At 42.8% G+C, this 24661-nt stretch overlaps 5 protein-coding genes across 6 annotated transcripts; 2 read left to right on the top strand and 3 right to left on the bottom strand.

The window, feature by feature from the left end:
• Positions 1-29: 29 nt before the first annotated feature.
• On the bottom strand, positions 30-4265 carry LOC308153707 (protein eva-1 homolog C; the record flags this gene model as incomplete). The annotated part of the gene is made up of 8 exons (XM_080526900.1): positions 30-415; positions 697-780; positions 1034-1108; positions 1326-1469; positions 1713-1865; positions 2104-2227; positions 2432-2634; positions 4160-4265. 8 exons carry the CDS (start codon positions 4263-4265, stop codon positions 30-32), a joined length of 1275 nt encoding a protein of 424 aa, XP_080383026.1.
• Positions 4266-8083: 3818 nt separating this feature from the next.
• Positions 8084-12657, top strand: clic2 (chloride intracellular channel 2). Its single transcript, XM_080525286.1, has 6 exons — positions 8084-8276; positions 9510-9619; positions 10191-10316; positions 10416-10516; positions 10683-10864; positions 11775-12657. The coding sequence occupies exons 1-6, from the start codon at positions 8223-8225 to the stop codon at positions 11934-11936; spliced, it is 735 nt and encodes a 244-aa protein (XP_080381412.1). The 5' UTR covers positions 8084-8222; the 3' UTR covers positions 11937-12657.
• A 605-nt stretch (positions 12658-13262) lies between these two features.
• On the bottom strand, positions 13263-15412 carry urp1 (urotensin-related peptide 1; the record flags this gene model as incomplete). Its single annotated transcript, XM_080526898.1, has 5 exons — positions 13263-13294; positions 13598-13703; positions 13800-13840; positions 14129-14260; positions 15310-15412. The coding sequence occupies 5 exons, from the start codon at positions 15410-15412 to the stop codon at positions 13263-13265; spliced, it is 414 nt and encodes a 137-aa protein (XP_080383024.1).
• Positions 15413-16914: 1502 nt separating this feature from the next.
• c1galt1c1 (C1GALT1-specific chaperone 1) lies at positions 16915-18746 on the top strand. Of its 2 annotated transcripts, none has more exons than XM_080525807.1 (2): positions 16915-17042; positions 17409-18746. In XM_080525807.1, the coding sequence occupies exon 2, from the start codon at positions 17419-17421 to the stop codon at positions 18373-18375; it is 957 nt and encodes a 318-aa protein (XP_080381933.1). In that variant the 5' UTR covers positions 16915-17042; positions 17409-17418; the 3' UTR covers positions 18376-18746. The 2 variants fall into 2 exon arrangements, with proteins under 2 accessions (XP_080381933.1, XP_080381932.1); XM_080525806.1 differs by having other exon boundaries at positions 16935-17042; positions 17395-18746.
• A 2673-nt stretch (positions 18747-21419) lies between these two features.
• Positions 21420-24204, bottom strand: mcts1 (MCTS1 re-initiation and release factor). Its single transcript, XM_080526758.1, has 6 exons — positions 24031-24204; positions 23495-23647; positions 23297-23394; positions 22239-22372; positions 22021-22088; positions 21420-21914 (listed from the first exon to the last, which is right to left on the bottom strand). The coding sequence occupies exons 1-6, from the start codon at positions 24039-24041 to the stop codon at positions 21833-21835; spliced, it is 546 nt and encodes a 181-aa protein (XP_080382884.1). The 5' UTR covers positions 24042-24204; the 3' UTR covers positions 21420-21832.
• Positions 24205-24661: the final 457 nt, after the last annotated feature.

Raw genomic sequence — 24661 nt, 5'->3', positions numbered from 1 at the left:
GATGATGTTGACCCACTTCATCACCTCTCCTATGGGTTGCAGGCTTTAATCTTGTGGATGGCGTAGGGGCTGGAGTCCCTGTGGGGCCAGATGTCTCCATTGGGTAGATCCTTCTCCCCTTCCTCCTCCCGCTCCACCATCTCCACCGTCATGGATGGACTGAAGATGTCCGCCGTGCGGTAGGTCTGAGTGAGACGTCGGAAGGAGGAGGAGTCAGAGTTGTAGTCGTCGTAAAGGTCCTCCATGAGAGCGCGGCGACCCTTACTGCGAGAGGCCTTCAGCTCGTCCCCGATCTCAGACACCAGCTCTTTGACGTCCCGCACCACCGTGGAGCGCAGGCCAAACAGACACAGCAGGAAGACTAGGCCAGCGCAGATCCCAGAGACGAAGTACAGAGCCACTCTCTCTGGCAGACCTGGGTGGAGGGATTAACTAGGCTGAGGTGAAACGAGTATGATAGTGTAAAACTCTAAATCAGGTATTGACAGGAACAAGTCAAGAGAGAGACAATGAGCAAAGCATCCCACAGCCACAGTGATGTCACATGTAGTGAACTGATATGAAACAGGAGAAGCAGTACAATTATTGACTACTGATGATAGACCTAAGTCCAGACATACTGTACTCTACATTGCAATGTGTGACCATACTTGTATGAGTAGCTGGCCCACATGCTTAGCAAACAATACCACATACCCAGTACTTTGTCAAAGACTTCCAGAGAGTTGGTTAAAAGCACGTTTTGAGGCCTGGAGACGCTTGGGCCAGTGTACCAGCCGCCTGCAGGTGAGAGGGGACTGGGCTCAGTAGCCAGTGAGAGTCTCCAGGCAGTCATTCTGACAATTAAATTAACCCCTTAATCACCCAACTGACTACAGTTCACTTTGATTTGCAATGCACTCTCAAACACTGTTCTGCTTGTACCTAATTATTGAATGTACAAGGACCAACACCAAAAAAAGGGGATAGCTAGAAAATGAATAGCACCAGAGACTTGTTTAGTTGTCTTTTGAGAATAAATATGGCGTGTTACCATGTGTGTAGTCTGAGATCAAGAAAGGGTCTGTTGATGACCCCCGTCCCACATCCTCCAAGAGATATCGAGGAACTGGTAGGACAAAAGACAGATGCGTGTTTTTTTAGAGATCCCCAAAATATGAAAACATCATCAATCTGTTTGAATTATACACTGGATCATTTGAAAAACCTGTGATATTTAGGCCTAAGCAAATAGTGTGGGCTCACAGTGTGGGTCAGAGCGCCACTGTGCGTGTGATATGTGCCATATGGTACAGTGTATCACCCTATCAGCTCCTGTCCCTCACCACAAGTAAAGGACACCCGCAGGTGCTTCCTGGTCCCAGGGAAGCAGGGGTCCCCAAAGCTCAGGGTGTCAGCCAGCACTGTGCAGTTGTTCCTGCCATGACACCTGCGTGACACTTTCCTCATGGCCGAAGGGGACAGACACTCTGAAAGACAGATGTAAGACTGTAGAGTTCTGAACAATACTGTATGTCTGTAACATGTAAAATATCATCATATGTACTGTTCCACAGTGCTGAACATATTCCATACAGGTTGATATTTGTGTACTTATTTTTCAATAATGTGTTCAGTAGTAGAACATTAGTTATGCATTATTGATCCGTATAGGTGAATTCACGATCCTATTATTTGACCACTAGATGGCACTTTAGCTCCTTGTTTCTGACCCATGTCAACACGTGGCGCAGTCTCCTGGGGGCAGTGTGGACTCCCATGCAGCAGGTGCCCAAACGTGGCGGAGTAGATCGCCAGGACAGTCTCATTCTTACACCCCAGCCGCAACCTCTCGTTCTCACACACCAACCTAGTGCGATGGAACTCTGAAAAGTAAAAAGCACAAGAGTGTTCATGATTACCAACTTGAACAAATAGAATTCAGCGAAAAGACACTGAAATGTGGATGATTTACGTATATAGTATTGATTTATGAGATTTTATGTTTAGATTTTACATGGCCTGCTTCACAGTTTAATCCAAGACGAATCAAGCAGGACTATAGCCATTCTGATTATCTTTTTCCAGGCACACAAAATAACAGATTGTGGTCCTGGTTCTCACCTGGGCGGCACTTGTAGGACACTAAGAGGTATTTGCTGGTGAGAGGGCAGGGGTCAGATCCAAACACAGGGCTCATGACAGGTATCTGACAGGAACGCCGGTCCTGACACTCTGACACTACTTTCTACATGGGACAAGACAGCAAAATCTCTCTGGGCAAGAAAACAACATGGATGTCAAATGCCACTCTTATCAATAAGAAATCACCTTAAACAGCACGTCAATGGATATATTACTACTAATATATTATAGTAAGTTTAATGTAGGTTATCTTGATCCGTGGATTTCTATTCTGCTTGCAGAAGAGAACCACTCTGTGGGCAAGTACCTGGATAGCAACAGAGGAAGTGCACTCAGTGCTGTCCTCAGTCATGTTTGTGTCTGTAGAGGGACATAAGTTCTTGCTCGGCACAAAGCGTCCGTAGAATGCTGACAGGACAGCCACAGAGGTTCTGGAGGGACACTTGATAGAGAGGATGTCCCCATCACAGCCCTGGGCTGTGTGGTTTCTCAGGATTGTGTGCAGGTAATCTGAAAGAGATTGGATGACATGAATGGACCACCATTCACCACCCTACAATGGCAAATATGACAGGAATTGAAAACCGATATAAGATTGTGAATTGTGCAGCCAAAACTGTAATTGATGCTAAATTTACCAGGCAAGCAAGTGCTCACACACTATGACACTGGTCAAACTAACACCATGTCCTACTATATCTAATCTCCTGGGAGTGGTTTTAATGTGTTATGGTACATGACAAGCTGTTCTCAGTCCGAGGTGATGAATCACAACATAATTTAAAGAAACAGAACTATAACCACACAGGCCAGATGTCTTGTAGGGCTAGTACACTTCACCCAAGTCAAAATGACTGACCCCGACTTTGGGGTTAAGAACTTAATTAATTACCAATTGAACATTTGACAAAACGGAATTCTATACTGGTCAGTGGTCACCCAGCCCTGGTTACAGAGGGCAGGGTGTCTCAAACACTGGGAGCAGCTCTCCTGGGTGTGCAGTATTGGGCTCTAATACTAATACAGCGGTCCCCAACCTTTTTGGCGCCACGGACCGGTTTCATGTAAGACAATATTTTCACGGACCGGCATTCGGGTGTGGGGGCATAAATATATCTAAATAAAATGATACGACTGAGACGAGCGTCTTGACGTGTCAAGAGACACAGACGCACAGACGGATGTATCCAGTCATTTTTCAAAATAAAACATCTTTCAGACTCTGATAATCAATCAAATATTTTTTTATTTCATTCTCTGCGGCCCGGTACCAAATGACCCACGGACCGGTACCGGTCCGCGGACCGGTGGTTGGGGACCACTGCTCTAATAAATATTACACAAACCTATCACAGGAGAGTTCACAGTGAGTTGGATCTGCCCTCCCATTGTGATGTTTGTCCCTGTCTCTTTCTGCCCCACTTTCTGTGTCCCCCTGTCTCCCCCCCCGCCCCGCCCCCCTGTCCCTCCGTGGCAGCTCCACAGAGCCCCTATGAGGCCAGTACCAGGCTCTCACTCACAATGAGCTATTATAAGGCCACTCACTCACCCCTACACAGATGCAGATCCTCAGCAGGGTCAGATGGAGAGATAGAGCGTGACAATGGCAACACTGGACAAAGACCCCTCTGGTCACAACCTGCAAGGACTGCTTATCTATCTCGTCAGACAAACCCTGAGTGTTGTTTTGGTCTTTGGGCTTGTCTTTTTCACGCTGAAATATTGCCTTGCATTTGCGTGCAACTCGTAACTCGTTGTAACTACAACAGTACATTAACTTCACTGCATTATTCTGAATGGATATCTTGATCTCGTGTTCAGTGATGGGTAGAGAAACAATGGGGAGGACAGGGTTCGTAACCTTGTAACCCTGGCTTTGGTCTCTCCGCATGAGCCTCCGCAGCTGCTTGGCACAGGATGTGTGGGAGATAAATCAGGGTACGGTGTCTTCCTCTACAGAAAGTAGTGCTGAGTGAGACAGATCTAGCTTTCCTACTTTTTCTCTACAGCAGGACAAAACACAAAACACACTCACCGGAGAAGTCAGGAGCGGACCCCGCGCGGTGTGTGGTCAGAGCCAGGAAGACAGAGAGAAAACAGCAGGATCTGCAGAAGCTCCATGGAACCGTCATTGTGCACATCCTACATTACAGACCAGGGAGTTTTATCAGTATGAGTTGTTTGGCTATTTACTGACCCTGAGTCAGGGGTCAATGATGCCATTGTCTTGACCTCAGAACAGTCCCCCTTTTCACAGTAAAAGAAACAGCTGACTGCCATTGGCAGAGCACATAAATATACAGTATATACTTCATATTTGAGGGTGTGTGTGTGTGTGTGTGTGTGTCTGTGTGTGTTTGTGCTTTGTGCTTTGTGTGTGTGTGTGTGTGTGTGTTTATCCTCTTTGTTACAGAGTTGAAGGCACCCAGGGCGCTGCTCCAGAAGGTTGGCGACTTCATCCTCCAGGTTGACGGCTGCTCCATCTCCCCATCTCCTGAGGTCCGCAACCTAAACTGTAGCAGCACACCACCCCCACCCTCATTCACCTCCACTGCATCCCGCATCTCATACAAAATCCTCCTCCTCACTTACAAGTCCCACCATGCCCGCGTCCCCCAGTACTTATCTGACCTCCTCCGCCAAGATGCCCCTCCCCGGAACCTGTGGTCCTCAGACTCGGGTCTACTTGCCACCCCCTGCACTAACCTGCGAACCTTCGGGACAGGGCTTTCAGTGTGGCAGCCCCCACCCTCTGGAACTCTCTCCCTGTGGTGATCCGCAACATCCCCACCCTGGACGCTTTTAAAAATGGCCCTTAAGTCCCACCTGTTTGCCAAGGCCTTCGGCCTCTAGTTTAGTTGTTGTTTTTGTTTGCCTGACTGTTTTTATTTATTTTTTATTTAAATTTAACTATATTGTTATTATTATTAGTATTATTAGTATTATTATTATTATTATTATTATTATTAAAATAAGGTACATAGATACACAGCTCACTTGAGTATGTGGGTATTTATTTATTTGATAACATACTATGACACCCTATGTGTCTGTAATGGCAGAATTAAGATTGACACTTGATCACAGACTCCAATGGTCAACATTAAGGCTCCTGTTTGTGGAGATAAAAAGGATGTTTGCCAAGCATGACTTTCAGCTGCAGCGTGTGTAATAGAGATATGGGTCATCCATCTCCATGAGATAAGGGTTTCCTTTTGCTTTGTGAAAGGGGAGGAGAGAGGTCAAAGAAAAGTAAAATATTTCCAGCTAACTTTTTCCAGGAACACTTGAAGTGAACTCTCACTTTATTCCCATAAATGTTAGCACTATGTTTTTCTTAGTTTGTCGTAAAATGGTGATTCAATGTTTGTTCCCCTTTTCTACTCTCCTAAATTTCTGATTTTAGCCAGTTGTCATACCAACCAAACAATGATAAGTGAAACTAGAATTTAGTAGTTCTCAATTTCTGTAAGTGGGGCGAGGAATGTTATCAGTAAAAGCTAAATGGCTGTCAAGAGAAGGAGAAGCCAATTGTTTATGGCATGGATGAACTTGCTTCAACTAAATTTCTCAATAGTATTGAAGCTGGACTGATAACGCAACTGGTATTCATAAGGTCTTACTGTATGTGTATGCCACTTAATCCTATAGAGAAAATGGCATAAGTCATCGCTGCAACGTTTGCAGGAAAAGTGCTATACAAATAACGGTTATTATTATTATTATAATCCACATTTCCAGCCTTGCTTCCAAAAAGGCTGATCTCTTTGTTATAACTAATCTCCCGTCAAACGCACCAGTGAAATACCAAGCACCTCCCAAAACAGTGTCAATACTGTGACTAACTCCTCCAAGGAACTCCCTGTCCGGTGTGTCTATGGCGGAGCAGGGAGGACTGTACTGGATATCACTTCATGGGAGAGTAGTGGGGAGTGTGAGAGAGGTGTGTGAGATGAGGTATTTCAAAATTGTACAACTCAGGTCAACACCACTCTGTTTCCATGGCTTTAAGGGGGGGGGGGGGGGGGGGAGGATGCTTTGTTGCTTCCAAGTTCTGCCTGGCTAGTTTCCTGTGCTGGCCAGTGAAGTGTTATTCATTTAATTTCCAGGATTTGTTGGGAGTTCCAATGTCAAGCTTGTTTTTCATCCTCCCTCTCTCTGGTGGAAATTCCCATCATCCCCATAGGCACATAAAAGAGACTAGTACACTGAGCAGGCCCTCTTGTCTCTCAAACACTCTTCGCTAGACTCCTCAGGGACAGCATGCTCTTGGTTATCTTGTAGACATTCTTGGTGCTGTTCAGAGGGTGGGTGTTTCTTCTAGCCCCACAGCAGAATAATGTCGCCAGAAGGCTGTGAACTCCCCCAGGCGTGTTGCTTGGTTCAGCAAACATACTATACACCGCAGAGAGATATCTAATTCCCCCCAGACTGATGCAATAGAATACCCGAAATAGGCCCTTGTTTCACCAAAAGAGGAACTAAAACTCCTTTAGTTTATTGACTGTCCATTGATAAAGTACAAAGTCAGAGCCACTTCATATGTACCTGTGGGTCAAGAAGTGAAATAAAGGCCACATCATTTGTGAATGAGGGAACAGCTACCTTAGCCCAGGAACTTCTATGGTTATCTATGGACTTTGTGGACAAATACTGTCATTTCCTTACAGTGTCACCACCCCCTTTCCCCCTATCATGTTCCACCGCCATATACAGAATGTAAAAAAGAAAGTAAAAAAATCACCAAATTCTTCCCCTTTCTCAGAAGACATAGGGGGCTCTCCCACCATGACGCCATGGTCCCTCCACCCTCATGACTCACCAGCAACATACTATGGGATTTCAACACATGTTTATGTTATTAAAATTATTAACAGATTTTATTATTATCTTCAAATAAAATAGGTTTTTTCCATTACTGTAAAAATAATAATTCTACAGGGTTTAATACAAATTGAATTGGCAACCGAGGGATCATCTTTGGGCAAACATAGGAGAATGTCACATTTATTGTTGCCACTAACAATACCAGGCACTCCAAGTACATTCCCATGTAGGTTATTGTGTCTGTTATGCCACTATCCCATCCCTATGCCTGATTACCCATGTCATACTAACTGTCTGAACCTTCTGTCTCTATCGTCTATTTTCATTTATTTGTTTTTGTGTTTTTGTTGTTTATTTTCATTTATTTGTTTTTGTGTTTTTGTTATTTGTCTGTGTGTTAGGGTGTGTGTGTGTGTGTGTGTGTATGGAGAGGGTGGGGGGTTTGTTTAAAAACAGGGTGTATATTGTTCTCTTGCTCCTGTTCTTAAATGTATAACCCTTTGAAAACCAATAAATATACTTCTAAAAAAACACACACAAAAAAACAATACCAGACAGAGTAGACAGTAGAAAAAGTGCCTCTTACTAAATGTTCTCATCAGAAAAAAGCTATGCAAAATCTAATAATCTAGTACGAGAAACTCAACACTTTCATTCTCTGTTTATATACCAGTAAACCTTTACTCAACCAGACAGGGAACTGAGGCCTGCTTGTGCTTCACCTTCTCTAATCAAATTAGGTGTTACTATTCAAAGTATGTCTTCACACAGGAGAAGCTTTGTTTAGAGAAACAGAAAAAGAAGTGTAACTTGTGACTTTTAACTAATAACAAAAAATTATTGGGGATATGATGGACACAATCTGCCTAAGGGGGTTTATGGTTTATTATTACATTGTTGAACTAACCATTATTAAGTGACAAGTAACTGGACCTATTTTAAGCTCATGTCGCAGACCTTGGCACAGTGTTTATATGAGGGGGAACCCCGCCCAACCTCTGGGCCCTCCCTCCCTCCCCCCTACTACTTTAAAAGTGTGTTCAGAGCGATAGCCTCAAGGAGCCCTTATTAGACAAAGCACATCAGCCACAAGGTCTTACTTACTCCACCTCCTGAGATCCTCACATTTATCCACACAGAGCCCACAGACACACAGACACTCAGGGGCATTCAGTCAGCTTCTGTTCCAGCACTGAGGACTGAGGAATCTGCTGTTTTGGGGAATCTAGTTATTTGGACTTGACACCGCATAGGAACGCTTCTGGCATAACATGGCACTCCGACAGGAGTCTGAGAAGGAGCCAAGTATTGAGCTCTTCATAAAGGTTTGTTTTTATTCATCCATTTGGGACATTCTTGAATGATCTTTGTACATGAATTTAATATGTTTTCCACAATTTGTATAGGTAGAAATTCTAGATTTTTTTAAAAACAGATAAACAAAAGCGAAAGCGCACATTTTTCAACGATTTCAATTAAATGTACAGTATGATAAGTTTCTGTCCCTCAAAAATGGGTCTTACACATACGTATAACATTGTATTGGAGCTGGGTAAACACTGGAATCTGATCAGGATTTGTTATTCACTTATCAGCACTCAGAATTGTCAAGGGCAGAGATCTATATTGTGGGCACCATGAATCAGAGGTTGACTATCCATTCATGGGCGTCATCCACAGTTACGTAAAAGTGCCAGGGAGTGAGTGAGTGTGTGTGTGTGTGTGTGTGTGTGTGTGTGTGTGTGTGTGTGTGTGTGTGCATGTGACAGCTGTGTAACTCCGCAGTAAGAGTCAGAGAGGGTGTTATCACCAGCAGACACTGGAGGCCACCTTATCATCACACACCCAGGAGGACCAGGCAGCACACTAGGAGCCCCTGGCCCCCTGCCTGAGAAAGACACGCCCACACACACATACGCACACATGCTCCATGACACACGCATATTCAGACATGCGTACGCACATCAAAACAATAATAAATGTATTCACACAGGCACAATAGGATGGATACAGTGGTATAATACATACACATACACAAACTGAAAAAAGAAAAATATCACACCGCTACCATTCAGTCACTTTCTATAGCCAAGTACTCCATCCTGTTAGTTTATCAGTGTTAAAGCTGGTGCAGGTGGTGCTATCTGATTGTTGTCATGTGGTATAAGCGTGTGTGTGTGTGTGTGTGTGTGTGTGTGTGTGTGTGTGTGTGTGTGTGTTTTAAGGGGAGGGGAAGTGAATGTCACTATTTTCCTCTCCAACACAATGCCTGCTTGTCCTCTCTATGGAATAGCAGGTCCTTAAAATATCCAAGCCCCTCCCAACACTTAAAAAGTGTCTTATTAACGTGTCTTTTGGCAGCGTATTAGATTAACATGATCTAGATCAGGATGGGGTTTAGAGATGGGTTTGGGGATGTACTACTCTATAAAGGCTGTATCATGGACAATGTCAACATGAAGCCACTGGGAAGGGCACCATCTTGTACGTGTGACCATGAGTTTTCTGCGTTTGAGAGATTAATTGTTGTCAGTGAACAAAACTTTTTTGATCTTCAGGCTGGCCATGATGGAGAGAACGTGGGGAACTGCCCCTTCTGCCAAAGGCTCTTCATGGTTCTGTGGCTGAAAGGAGTCAAGTTTACTGTGACTACAGTTGACATGAGGAAGTATGTGCCCCCCCCCACCCTCATGCTTCCTGAGCGTCTGTTTAAAGGGCTCTCTCACAGAGCTCTATTAACAGTTGTAAGGGAATGGGGATGTTATTCAGAAACTTAAATTACTCTAACTGTTAATAGGGTGTTACTCAACAGGCATGATGAGAGGGAGGTATAGGGAGGAGCTTGTAAAGCTTAAGCAATCGCAAAGGGACAAAGAGTCCAGTGTCGTCTAAGACAAACAGTTTTTTTAATCTACCCCTTTTTCTCACATGTTCCTCATGGCCAGTACTGGTGAGCAAATAAGATCAGGAAACTTTGAAAGGACACTGATAATTGAATGATTCACAGCATAAACGCATGCACCCCCTCAAGCAGTTGGACACTCCCTTGTTAGTGTGTTTTATCAACTTAATCACAACCATTGTTAGAATCATTAATCCCCAATGAATACACTGGATTTTGACATGGCTAGATAACCATTGTGTTCATTGCGATTGTGGCACTGAATGATGACATGTCCACTCCCTCTAACCCCCCCCCCTCTTCCCATCTCTCCACCCTGCCCTGTGCTGAACTCCAGGAAGCCAGCAGAGCTGAAGGACTTGGCCCCTGGGACCAACCCACCGTTCCTACTGTACAGCGGCACCCTCAAGACTGACTTCATCAAGATTGAGGAGTTTTTGGAGCAAACACTGGCACCGCCCAGGTATTGTGAATGTATTGTTATATTGCAGAAAGTGAAACGCACACTCACTTTCTTCAAACAACTTCATTCTCTGCCTCTTTGTGTCCCCCTCCCCCCCAGGTATCCACACCTTAGCCCACTCAACAAAGAGTCCTTTGACGTGGGCGCTGACATTTTCGCCAAGTTCTCTGCCTTCATCAAGAACAGCCCCAACAGCCCTTGTAAGTTTAGTTTACAGTCAGAAAATCCTGTCCCATATTGACATTATTATCTGACCTTGAAATTACAATTACCTTGACCCAGTGGAATACCCTGTCTGGCCTCCTTTACCTGTTTGCTGTTAAGTTTATACATTTCACACGTTCCCCTGTCTCCCTTTCTTTATAGTCCATGAGAAGAACCTGCTGCGGGAGTTTAAGCGTCTGGATATTTACATGAACTCTCCCGTCCCTGAGGAGATTGACCAGAACTCCAGTGAAAGCGTCACTGTCTCCAAGAGGAAGTTCCTGGATGGCAACCACCTTACCTTGGCAGACTGCAACCTGCTGCCCAAGCTGCATGTCATCAAGGTGAGACACAACACACTTGTGCAGGCACGCACACAGACAGGCATGCAGGCATGCACACACACACACACACACACACACACACACGCACGCACACACACACACACACACACACACACACACACACTAACTTACACACACTAACTTACACACACACACACACACACACACTAACTTACGCACACACACACACACACACACACACACACACTAACTTACACACAAAGGACTACAACAATTTGTGTTTGATTTAGGGTAGCAATGTGGATTGGAATCCCTACACAACGTATGGAGTTAGGACCTTTATTTGACCTGGAGGCTATGACCCCAATATTCAGTTGTTAACCAACACGACCTTACAAAAAGCAGAGCACAAAATGTATTGAAATCTTATGACCCGGTTTGTATGAAAAGCTATGAATATGACATGCGTGGTGGATAGGCAGTATTGGGCATTAACTTCGAGTGGTGAGGGTTAGGTACGTGAATTATGATTTGAGTGGCAGTTAGTCAGTATACAAAAATGTGTCCCAATCACGATTCAAGCCAGCGATTGCAAGACAAGGTGCTGTCAGTATAAATGGTCCCTTTCACATCCGCCTGGTCACGTTCGTAGGGATTCATATGACCCGGGTCATAAGATTAGATCATACTAATTTGGTGTACTGCCTTTCGTATAAATTCATAGAAATGTAGCATGAGATCCCGTTGTACTAACAAGGAATGTTGAGCACTCTCAAGTGTTGGCTTCTACTCTGGTTCTCTAAACTGCATTTCGTTGTATTGTACTCTGCGATGAGAAACGATGAGAAACAAAAGATTAATCTAATCTAATCTAATCTACTCTGGTTCTCTATATTTAATACACTGTGAATTGGGGTGGCCTGTTCTTACTCTTTCTGTTACCTTACAGGTTGCTGCCAAGAAGTACTGTGACTTTGACATCCCGACCCAGTTCACAGGGGTGTGGCGGTACCTCCAGAATGCCTACGAGAGGGAGGAGTTCACCCAGACCTGTCCAGCCAACATTGAGATTGAGAAGTACTACCTGCTTGTGGCCAGCAAGAGGAAATAAACCCACAGCTATTTCACATGCTCTCTTATCGTTATGTTACCATGGCATCATCACAGAGATGGTAACTTTAAAAATGTAGGAGAGTGGTCATTCATTGATAATCCAGTCAGCTGTTTAGGGTATGGAAATGTACAGTAATAAATTCCCACCTCAGGATGCCCATGAAATCGATCGGCATTCTAGGAATCAATACAGAAGCACACAAAGAGAGTCCCTCCCATAGGTAAAGTGCATTATTATCATTGAGCATTAGGGCATCGTCTAGTAAGATGATCCAAAATGCCATTGATTGTTTTACAGATTGTGTTATAGGCTGCTAGTACCTAAAGTCTATGTATGACGTAAGTATAGACTATTTATTTCAGGCAAATTTGGTCGTTCGTTGGATTAGGCCTAGTGTGCAATTGACTGTTTATCTTATGCTTGTCTATAGTGTAAATATATACTGTATTTTTTACATAGGTTTTTATGACCTGATTATTATATGTGTGTATTTTAATGATGTTTATGTGTGATTGAAAGTAGTGAATGAAAAACCTGTTCAAACAGTTGTTCATGGTTACTATTAGCTCACCAACTCAGAGGATAAAGCTTTCACCAAAAATAATACAGTAGTTTATGATGAAAGTTAAGGCAGAATTGTTTATCAAAATAAGTCATACCTTCCTGATTGTAGTAAATCCAATCCATGATGTGAATTAAAATGTATTTCTTCATTTCATATCAGTTTTTGATCATTACTGTGTGTGTGTGTGTGTGTGTGTGTGTGTGTGTGTGTGTGTGTGTGTGTGTGTGTGTGTGTGTGTGTGTGTGTGTGTGTGTGTGTGTGTGTGTGTGTGTGTGTGTGTGTATGGGTGTGTTGGGGGGGTGGTAACAGCAAGGTTTCTAGAGTACTCTGCTGCTCCCTTGTGGGACAAATAAGGTACACAGAAACATTGACGTTTGAAAATTAGCCAATTCTAATATGGTTGACTTTTATATCTTTCATCTTTGCTGTTGTTAATTTCACTATTTTCAAGAATTGGTTCTGAGTATGTACAGCTGTAGATCTGTGTGATTTGAAATCTGGTACACTACTAGTCTCAAATACAAAGCTGTCCAAAATCAATTTACATGATATATTTATTTTTATTGACAGGCTCAATGCAAGGCCATTCTCGACTGGATTCAAAAATATATTTCTATTCATCGTTAAGTCTAGAGTCTATGTATAAAACAATGTACACATTGTCTTGGAGCTGTAAGATAAATATTTAATATGGAACACAAAGGTGAGGGTGGGGAGATAAGGTCTTCTTGTACAGGTCTTCCTCCAGGTTGCAGCTTCTAGCTTGTCACACAGTATTTCCAGAAGCATGCTGTCAAGAAATGTTTTAAGCATTAGAGGCCGGTTTCAAAATCCTGTGCATCAATTTGGCATTTGAAATGTCACTTTTTTTTAGTCCACGTACTTAACCTGTCTCTATCCGGTTTGGACGGATTCTACTTACAATGGGATAAGCTAATCATTAGTTAAACATCTACTTAAGCAAACAATTGCATTATGACTATGTCAATATTGCCACAGTGCTGTGCTTACATTTATATTAAGCTTAGACCTGGTCCTGTTATTTACATTGGGAAGATGTGGCACACACTCCATCCAGACCAACGTTACTCACCTCTCTTATTGGTTTTGGGCAGGCTCTGCTCTGACCGAAGGAAGCCCTGAGAGCGAAGTTTGTCGGCGGCAGCAAGCTTTAATACCGCTGCTTTCAGGTCATCGACCTGACAATCACAGACAGAATCTCTTAAGATTTGACACATTAAGCCATAGCACACATTTTCGTCTCTTCAGATACTACACTATTAACACATACTTACCATGTTGACAAATTTCTCCTGTTGTACCGATTCTTTAGCTCCTATAGGAAAATAGAGAACATACACCCAAGTGAATTGGACCTCATCATTCACGTAGGTTCTATGAGTGACTGGCTGCTCTGAATGACATCACTATCTGACTAATTCCTTCCTTAAATTCAATTCAATATGAGTTAAGTATCACAAGGGGCAATATGAAAAGTATTGTCAGAGCATAAACAAATTATAATGTACATCAATATAGATTTCCACCTGTATGTGACGGCGGCTGGTGAAACCGGGATCAAGTCGCCAACCAATGAAAATGTTCGGACGTTTGTTCTCCTCACCTTTATCCCATGTATCCCTGGCTCCATCCCGGTGCAGCAGGAGAGGGTACAGGTTCTTCATCTCCCTCTGGTCACTCAGATCAGTGTTCTCTCCATCCTCCACCTCCGCCATCAACTTCTGTATCAGCTCTGCTGGGACCGGGACAGAGAACACTCTATCATCAGCCAAAGCTACGTCAGTATCATCACCACTTCTTTTTTTGTTGTTTCAGAGTGGGGCAGTCCCACTTGTATTTTTCTTTTTATTGATAGAGACAGTATAGATTATGACAGGAAGGATGGGTGAGAGAGAGAGAAGGGATGACATGTCCGCGGCCGGAATCGAACCGGGATGCGGTTACATGGTCGACACTTAACCCACTACGCCACTTAAGTGCCCCTCATCACCACTTCTGAGACCCACGCCACTACCTACGATGAATTGAGAATCAAGGACCCCAATTGAAATAAGCCAGTGGCTTTCTTGGGTTTTTATCCTGTTAGTTGACCTTGTATGTAATATGTACTTTCATGTACCTACTTCTGCAAATCTTCTAATAAAGTTTTCAATCAATCAATCAATCAATCAAACCTCAGATCCCAGTGACCCCAAAACATCAGAGGAGCTGATGCTGATGGATCAGTGAAGGATGCACAAAGAGACTTATACATAGATGCGCTTAGTGGCATATAGCACATGAATGCACATACCACATAACCACACGGTTCCTGGTTTGATTACGACCCTCGACATATCTTGCATGTCATCCCTCCTCTCTCTCACCCACCCTTCCTGTCAACCTCTACTGTCACTATCCCAAAAAAGCAGAAATGCCCTTAATAAACATATTTTAAAGAAAAAGAGACATAGACATAGATTGGTGTCAAAACCCAAAGTCAAGAGTTGGAAATTGTTCTTACCTTGCATGCACTATCGCCTATAGTACATGGTCAAAATAAAAAAATAAAAAATAATAATAACCATTCAATTTAAAGAGAGAAAGAGAGAGAGGCCTTTCTGTAAGCCTGTTTGACATTGCTCTTTATACCGTAAACCGTAAAATACTCTGTAACCCCTCTAACAAAACATCATAGACCCAGATACATCTTTTTCACAACTGATCAGCTCAAAGGACTTGAACTCAACCTCTGAGACACACTATAACACTAATCCCACAATACCTGCAGCGGCTCTTGCTTACCTGCCTGGGGTTCCAAGCTTGAGTCCGGGTACAGTGGTAAAGCATGGGTCCGTCTTGCAGAGCAAATCACAGCTAAGATGTAGAACAGTGCGAAGGAAAGCATGACGACAATTTCTCGGGTGACTCAGGTCTACACTACCTTGCCCTGACAGGGAACGTCACTTTTATATCTTCCTCGGCTATCCATCAAGACGGGATCAATACATTATCATGTCACCCGGTCTCAGTGTTAATGGTTTTGACGTGATGGCCCCATCGTCATAGGCGCAATTCAGGGTCCTGTCAATTCAGCCCCAGCCTATCTCTGCTTGTACAGAGGACCCTAACAAATGTTTACTCTCCAATAGCAATCAGTGGCTGGTCAGCAATCTCAGATTCTTTATGCCTGTCACCATTTTTTTTTTTTTCGTGTAATGGGCTGTTCACCCTATCACACACAACATGGTGGAAAAAGATGTATCACTGTTTTGATCACGGCCCTACACACACACACACACACACACACACACACACACACACACACACACACACACACACACACACACACACACACAGACTATTTAGACTACTAAATAGCAAACTATATGCATTTGCTACTATATAGCAAAGCATCATGCATATTACCGGTACTTGAGTTGTATGCCAGTCCATGACCTCATCATATCCAAAAAGGAAATAGCACCATGGTATTTTCATCACTATGTCTAACAACTTTATAACTGGTGCATCATTTTTTCAATATCACATATTATTATCATCATGATTAATATCATGTATTACACATAAACGTTAAAAGGGAACATCTGATTGTTTGTTTTTTTACCCATGGGGAAATTAATTAATTGTATAGGACACATAAAAATGTATGACATGTATGACAATCTCATGTGCAAAAATAAATAAATGGGGAAAAAAAGAAAACTGATAGATACGGTTCCAAGTAGCCTAAGACAATGGGTCCTAAACATTACAAAACATATTAAAGGTCAGAAGTAAGTGAAGAAGTGCTCTGCACTAGGTGACGTAGCAAGTGTGTCATTGTTCTGTCAGTGTAGGACTCTTTGTCAAAATGAAAGGTAGCTAATAAACAGGAAAGGAGTCTCACCAGAAGACCCAGAATGTTCTATTTTGATTGATATGGTTGTCTACAGATTTCTGATGTGCTGTTGAAAAAAAAACCTTCATCATCTGGTTGGTCTTGAATTATAGTGTGGACAGGAACGAAATAAATGGCTTTCACAGAGAACTCTCTTTGCTCAATTTCAAAATAAAAACATATTTAAGATGTTCAGGTTTCATATTCATATTTTTAATGAAATATTTATTTGTGAAATATTTAGGCTTTAATATTCAATTCAGACATCCAATTCAAAGTTATAGCATAAAAGGTAAGAGAAATTCTACATGTAACACACTGTAGGCTACAGTAATTTGCATAAATAAAGCAGTAATTTATGGCATAAATAAAGCCAAAGAAGGTACAATGGGGGTAGCTACTGCCTTTGATCAAGCCTTTAGATTAGGCCTCCACCTTTTGTTAGACTGTGAAATGGGACAAAACAGGAGTTTCAACAGTCACGTGATTCCAGAACGCGGAAGTGAGTGGTGTTGTTAAGCGAAGCTAGGTGACAGCCTAGTCAAGTCAACTCTACTCACACGTCGTCGCACCTGACACCTCATTCACCTGGAGCGGAAAGCCTCGACAGAGGTCTGAGAGCTACACCCAGCTACAGGTGAGCCGATCACATTTATTGATACGTTTATTTTTTCATGAAATGTGTAGTTTTGTGTCGTTTGTATAGCTGTGTTAGCTAGCTAGCAAGACTTGCTAACACGTAACTACTACTGGTACAGTGAGGCTCCTCTGTCGTGTTTCAACAGAAGCATTATGTTTTAGGTAGCCAGGAAGCATAAGCAGCCATGATGTCACCTACCAGAAATAAAGCTATTCAATTTGTCAATTTGTCCTTTTGCACAGATACGTTTACATTTGAGTTGTTTTCTTTAGGCTGTACATGTTATGTATACAGTACATTTAGTGTTTTCATAACGTCAGAAGTGATTGTTTTCTTTGTTCATTAACAGTGTGTTTCTGCCAGCCTGTCAGACATGTTGTCGGAAGGCAGCTCCTTCATGAAGGGGCTGATCCTGGGGGGCGTCTTTTATCTGGTGCTGTCCCTCCTGGGCAACTACATTCCCTCAGCTATGCAATCCAGCTCAGCGGATCACCACCACCACCACATCAAGGCCCCCAGCAAAGAGGAGCTGTGGAAATTGTCTGACAGCAAAATGGTGGAGATGAGCCAGAAAGTGCGAATCTATTGCATCATTATGGTGGCGCCCAAAGTTCTCGTGTATTGGGCCACTGCCAAGGACACTTGGAGCAAACATTGTGACAAGGCAGTGTTCTACAGCTCGGAATCATCCAAAGCTCTGGACGCAGTGGACCTCAAGGAGCAAGACGAATGGGCGAAGCTACGCAAGGCCGCGCAGCATGCGTATGACAACGCGGGGGACCTCCGCTGGTTCTTCATGGCACGACCGACCACTTTTGCCATCATCGAGAACCTCAAGTACCTGGTGCTGGCCAAGGACCCCAGTGATCCCTTCTACATCGGCCACGCTATGAAGTCAGGGGAGCTGGACTATGTGGAGTATGAGAGTGGCGTCGTCCTCAGCTATGAGGCCCTGAGGAGACTGGTGAAGGTGTTCAAGGACGAGGAGAAGTGTCCAGAGCGAGGGCACGCCCTGTGGAAAGTGAGCGAGGAGAAGCAGCTGGCCCTCTGTCTGAAGTACACAGGGGTCTTTGCAGAGAACGGGGAGGACAACCAGGGGAAGAGCCTGTTCAACAGCAAGAGTGTGGGCTCCATGATCACTGACAGCATGACCAAGAACCCACTGGACGTGGTGGAAGGCTGCTGCTCGGACATGGCCATCACTTTCAGCGGAATGTCGCCCAACCAGATGCAGGTTATGATGTTTGGTGTTTACAGGCTACGCCCTTACGGCCACAACTTCCACGACTCATTAACATTTCTACCTCCCGAAGGCTCAGATAATGACTAACGGCTCCCCCTTTTGGACCAAACATGGCATTTAAAAACACTACTGCTGTGATGTCAAATCGGACTGTTGGGAGACTGTTTTTTAATTCAGTTTGTATAAATGGGGGGCATATCATTGTTTTGTATGTATTTTGTACCTTTGGAGTAGACACTGCTGTGTGATTGACTGTGGTGGATCAATGGAAATGAATTAATACTATGAATAAATCACTGACACTCATACTGATATAGGCTATTATGTTGATTGGATATTGTCTTTCATTGGTTATTGTGGCTAGATTTGCTTTTGTTGATACAAGGCCTCAAGGAGTCTTGATCATTGACTTATGTTTGTGTTTTGTTTGAAGTTACCCACTTGGGAAGCCAGTTGAAATAAATACACTTTTTGATAATGGGTCGTGTTTACCATTCCGCTACCAACAATGAGCTGTTACACGGACACAATGAATAATCTAGATTACAGACATATGTGGAAACAATGGATGTAAACATGTTTATGCTATGAGAAAAGAGGCAGTTTGTATTATGAATGTGCTATAGAATTATTCAAAACGCAGAATAACATTGGAGACCCTGGAATCTATGGTCAAATATATTATATTATTGCGAGCAATTTTAATGTATGCCTTTGTAATAATCTGGTATTTTGGAATGTTTAATAGCTGGTTGCATTTTATCACTGTGATGTCTCCACCATAATGTATGCTAATATCAGTAAATCAGTTCTGTGAAATAGAGCTTTGTCAACTCTATACTCCGTATTACAGTCATAGACAAAAATATTGGCACCCCTGCACTTCTGTCAGATAATGTACCACTTCTCCCAGAAAATTGTTGCATTATTACAAATGCTTTGGTATTCACTTTTTTATTTGGAACAACACAAAAAAGCTGAGAAAAAAGGCCAACTCTACACAGAACTCCAAAAATTGACTGGACAAAGTTTTTGGCACCCTCAACTTTATATTTGGTAGCACACCCTTTGGAAACAATAACAAATCAATCGCTCCCCGTAACCATTAATGAGTTTCTTACACCTCTCTATTGGAGTGTGCTTTGGGTCATTGTCCTGCTGGAAGACTCATGACCTCTGACAGAGACCCAGCTTTCTGACACTAGGCCCTACATTACAAAAGTCTTTAGTACTTCAGATTTCATGATGCCATGCACACGGTCAAGGCATCCGGTGCCAGAAGCAGCAAAGCAACCGCAAAACATCTGTGAACCTCCACCACGTTTGACTGTAGAGACCGTGTTCTTTTCTTTGAAGGCCTCATTTTGTTTTCTGTAAACAGTAGAAGCTCTATTTTGGTCTCATCTGTCCACAGGATGTTCTCGCAGAATGATTTTGGCTTCCCCAGGTCATTTATTTAACCTTATTTATACATGTAAAAAAACACATTGAGCCCCAAGGGCTCATTTTCGAGTGTGACCTGTTCACAGGCATACAACATCCACCACAAACAAATACAACACAAAACCTGGCCTACATAGTCTAAAACTAAACTAAAACTACATACCGGTAGTCTAAAACAGTCTAAGATAATCTAAAACTACTAGGTAAGTTTTGGCAAACTCCAGTCTGGCTTTTTTATGTCTCTGTGTCAGCAGTGGGGTCCTCCTGGGACTCCTACCATAGCATCCCATCTCATGGTGACGGATAATCCGAGCTGACATTTGTACCCTGTGTCTGCAGGTCTGCTTGAATTTGTTTGGAAGTTGCTCTAGGTTTTTTATCCACCATTTGAACAATCCTTTGTTGCAATCTTTCATACATGTTTCTCTTCCGTCCACGTTGGTTAGCGACAGTGTCATGGGCTGTAAACTTATTGATGACATTGTGCACAGTGGACACAGGAACATTAAGATCTCTGGAGATGGACTTGTAACCTTGATATTGAGTGCATTATGTGCAAGTGCAAGGGTGCCAATATATTTGTCCATTGTCCATATTATATGGTATATGTTATGATTCCCTTATGATGCCACAGCCCTTAAGCAAACTCACACACCTAGAGGGGTGTGGGGAAACAGGTGTCGGGCAACAGGTGTATCATTTAGCGTTAAGCAAATATGTCAGCTCAGCTGTTCACACCCTGACTATTTCACTCAGCTACTTGTGGCACTGTCCTTCTGTCCTTCATTGTAGAGACAGTCCCATTGTAGAGACAACTCCCAAGACACCTGTGTAGCTACAGAGGATTGAATGGTTGTACGCTATATGGTAGTAACTCAACCTGTCCCTTTATTACTTACTATTGAATTGTTGTTGCTGCTTTGTTGAGTGTGTAGATCCAAAAACACTTCACTTTTATGACAACAGTATGCGACAGTGACAAATTAATTCTGTTCAGATTGAATGTCAAGGGGCTGTTTCTGGATAAGGCCCACAGACCTGATGCCCCTTCCCTTACTCTCTCCTATTAACTGAGCCTTCAGTGACATGTTGATGACATCTCTGCAAGTGACCCCGATCTGAGCAAAGGAGAGTATATTTGAGCAAGGGATAGCCCAAACTACCGTTAGTGGTTGCTGTTTCATACATGTCTGGGTACATCAAAAGCCAGGTATGAAACAGCGAGCACAAACGTCTGTTCGGGTGTGTTGAATGAATTTCAATTAATTGTGGGATACCCTTCTTGCCAAATGGATGTATTTTGTTAACTTGGTGAAGGGAATAGAGTTCCCTTGTTTACAACGGAATGGAATCACCCTGATGTTCACCGCCATTTTAACCATCCCCTTTTGGCCATCAGGTAAAACGGGGATTCCCCCCTTGAGTGAAGGGAAGGGAACGCACCGAAGCAAACATTTATTTCTGAATGGAAAGGAGCCCGAGAATCTTGAAATGTACACTCAGACAATAACTGTGAATTATGACAAAACGTTTTACTTCCAATTAAAGTGTGTTATGTTTTGCATCTGGTCAAATAAAAGATGGTGCCCAAAACTACATCTTTTACTACATCAAGACTTTGGATTTAATGGCAATAAGATGAATCACTGCAGTGTGAATAATTGTCTAATAGTATAGTGCAATATCAGATTATGAATCAGTGTCAGAGAAAAAGGTCATTCAAGAATAGGGTAGTGGTGGTCTAGTGGATAGTGGATAGTGAGTTGGACTGGTGATCGGAAGGTTGTGAGTTCAAATCCCGCCTGAAACACCACCACTAGTGTGCCCTTGAGTAAGGCACTTAGCCCTCAGTTACTCCAGGGGGAATGTCCCTGTAATGCGTAATTGTAAGTCACTTTGGATTAAAAGCGTCTGCTAAATGGCAAAATTAAAATTAATTAATAAGAATACAACTTTAATGCAGATGTTTATTCGTGCATCTCATGGGGACTGATTCAAAGCCTCCAGCTAGTTACATAGCTAGGTCCATTGGTGTAAACAATTCACTGGCAGCCTAGGCTTCAATGTCGAGAGCTCCACGTTGTCCGGGGGGGTGACTAGATCACTTATACGTCTTCATGTGCCACAGTCCGTCGTTGAGATAATGAACATTTTCAATTCCAATTCCCTTGTTGACCTTCTCTCTGTTCAAAAAATGTGAAATGGTATGAGCATTAAATCAAACACTTTTAAACAACAAAAAAGCCCAAATCACTCTTACAAGTAATAAAAGTACACAGTTATTCTTACATGCTTTCTGCAGACATCTTCATCACCCCAACACAGAGTGCATGTTGCTTGCCCTCTGCCATTATGGCCTGAAACCAATCGTTAAGGAAATGCAATGACTTGTTTGGTGGGCACTTTGACACTGACACAGTAACAAGCAAAACACTGCTGATGGATAACAACATGAAAGACTCATATTTTTTACATTATTCATTTACAACTCATGGTTTGAAGGATACAACTACTGTTTCAGAGGCAGCTGGGTAGAGTTTGGCACCAGGGGATGTTAATCCAGGACACATAATATTGGCTCCACTTAAGACAAATTTGATGGCCCCTTTGTCTACTTGCTGGTGTGGAAGAATGAAGGGGTCTGTAAAACACAAACCAATGAGTAAGTTAAACAAGAGTGTAAAGATTTCAGTCGTTCAACTGACAGTACATGTAACTGAGTTGAGATGGTAAACTCACTCAAGTTGAAACACCCCCACCCGTGCTATTGAACTGTTAACTTTGTGGTTGTGCAGCTGGTTAACATTCGGTAATTCAGAGGGCAGTCACGTGTGGTGACAATACAAAGGACGCAGGTTCGAGACTTGTGTGAGCTTGTTCTGTGAGGAAACAATACTGTTTGCGGCAATGTGACACCAGTTACAGTGGCGCCCCGTGACCCGGATCTGCAGTTGCACTCAGCTTAACTAGTGGGGTCGCTGAGGTTTTGTGAGTTTAGACGGATGATCATCAGGTATTTTATGATCAGATATTTCAGTGGGCAGTCACATGTGTTGGAAATACAGAAGACCCGCCCCGCGGTGGTGTAGCGGTCTACGCACTGGCCGCTAGTGCATGCTGCCCACCGGGGCCGGGGTTCGTATCCCGGCTCGCCAGATCCAGATATGGCCGAGGCACACGGGAAGCGGCATATTGGCCGGCCGCTTCCGAGGGGGGTATAGGAGTATTTCTGGACTAGGATCCGTCGCGCAACACCGCCCCCTGGGTGCCGGAATAACGGTACTGGGCTCGAGGAGCCAGTCAGCCTAGTCTGCCTGGCGCCCTCCTCTGGGACTGCCGGCCACGGGGTCGTGCGGCGGATCCCATGCAATAGGCAGGGGATAATTGGATGCTAAGTTGGGTTAAATTGGCTACCAAATTGGGTGAAAAATGGATAAAATCTGAAAAACAAATTTAAAAAAAAAGGAAATACAGAAGACATAGGTTCCAGTTGTGTGAGCTTGTTTTGCAAGGAAGGAATACTGTTGCGACAAGGTGACACCTGTTACAAGAGCAGTGGTCTTACACTTATGTAGCAGTCTGAGGGTTGGGTAGAACGGTCCTTCTCTTTGTCTGAAGAAGAGCAGTTCTCCGTTCACTGTCAGGATTTCAATGTGTTCATGGCTGCAAATTGGATAGTAGGGCAAGAAAACATAATCAACACATATGTAAAATAAAGCCTCAGCATATTCAAAATGACACAATTGAAAAGGATGATATTTACCATCGCACTATTTTGACTGGGTCCTTTTTTGGCATTATGTGGTTTAGCCATGTTTCGATGTCTGGGAACTGATCCAACAGTTGGTTTTTAATGCCTTTGATCACTGAGGTCTTCAGTTGAATACAGTTAGACACATTTTCCTTGTCATCAAATCTGGAGTGAGACAATGAAACACACATCTGTATTAATAATGGCTTGAATTAATCTCTAACTAACACTCTCAAATCAACGTAAAAAAGCTGTACATGTACATAGCTGTCAGATTTCAGATGATGGCTAACAGGGCTGGAGCCAGGCTTATCTGGTGGGTTAGCTGACAGTAAAGCAACGGATTTGTTTTCATTCGCCTCCATGTCCCAATGATACATGGACAGATATAACGTGCCACAACAGTCAAACGTATAACAAGCCTTCTCATGTACTTGCTAGTAAAGAAAGTAGCGATTGGACTCGGGCCAGAGAGACATGTATCTTACAGCTAGATCCAGTTGTGATTAGCTAGGGAGCTAGGGAAATTATTCAAAATAGCTACTTACTTTTTAAACATCCTCGTTGGTCGCGATCGCCGTGTTCCTCTCTAACTTGACTAGTGTATTCTATCTTCGCTTGACGTTTGATAATAACAAAAAACACAATAAGAAGCAAATCATATGTATCAGATTCAATGGTCTCCACGCCTGTTTCGCAGTTGATTATTGAGATGCACTGCAAGTCACGTCAGTTCACGACAGTGCGGAGCGATAGACGGCAGGCTAAACATAAGGGCCCGATTCGACAGTTTTGTAGGCGCCCTACCACCCTTCTGCTAAGCACTCAAAGCCTATGGAGCATATAAACAGAGCCTTATTATATCTTAATATAATAATAATAATAATATAATAATAATAATAATAATAATATATATTATATAATAATATATATTAATATTAATATAATAATTAATATAATAATTAATATAATAATTAATATAATAATTATATTAAAATAAAATATAATAATAAATATATAATATAATAATAAATATACTATAATAATATAATAATAATAATAATAATAATAATATAATCTTAATATCTTATTATATTATATCCCCTCATCGTCTGTCCTCCATCTGGACCTCATTGATCTGCACCCACCAAAAAGCTCTGTGAGGGTGAAGAACATCTG

Source organism: Nansenia antarctica, assembly GCF_963989245.1.
Source record: "Nansenia antarctica genome assembly, chromosome: 3".
Taxonomy (NCBI): Eukaryota; Metazoa; Chordata; class Actinopteri; order Argentiniformes; family Microstomatidae; genus Nansenia; species Nansenia antarctica.
The sequence above is the reverse complement of the archived record's forward strand: the minus strand, read 5'-3'. Positions and strand labels throughout refer to the sequence as shown.

Excerpts from the sequence above, each read along its gene's own strand:
- c1galt1c1 (XM_080525807.1), top strand. The coding sequence starts at position 17,419 with ATGTTGTCGGAAGGCAGCTCCTTCATGAAGGGGCTGATCCTGGGGGGC.
- mcts1 (XM_080526758.1), bottom strand. Across the intron at positions 23,395-23,494 it reads CCAGTCAAAATAGTGCGATG|CCATGAACACATTGAAATCC; the intron begins GTAAATATCATC and ends TCCAATTTGCAG. Across the intron at positions 22,373-23,296 it reads CCTCAGACTGCTACATAAGT|ACCCCTTCATTCTTCCACAC; the intron begins GTAAGACCACTG and ends TGTGTTTTACAG.
- clic2 (XM_080525286.1), top strand. The coding sequence starts at position 8,223 with ATGGCACTCCGACAGGAGTCTGAGAAGGAGCCAAGTATTGAGCTCTTC. Across the intron at positions 8,277-9,509 it reads GTATTGAGCTCTTCATAAAG|GCTGGCCATGATGGAGAGAA; the intron begins GTTTGTTTTTAT and ends TTTGATCTTCAG. Across the intron at positions 10,517-10,682 it reads GAACAGCCCCAACAGCCCTT|TCCATGAGAAGAACCTGCTG; the intron begins GTAAGTTTAGTT and ends CTTTCTTTATAG.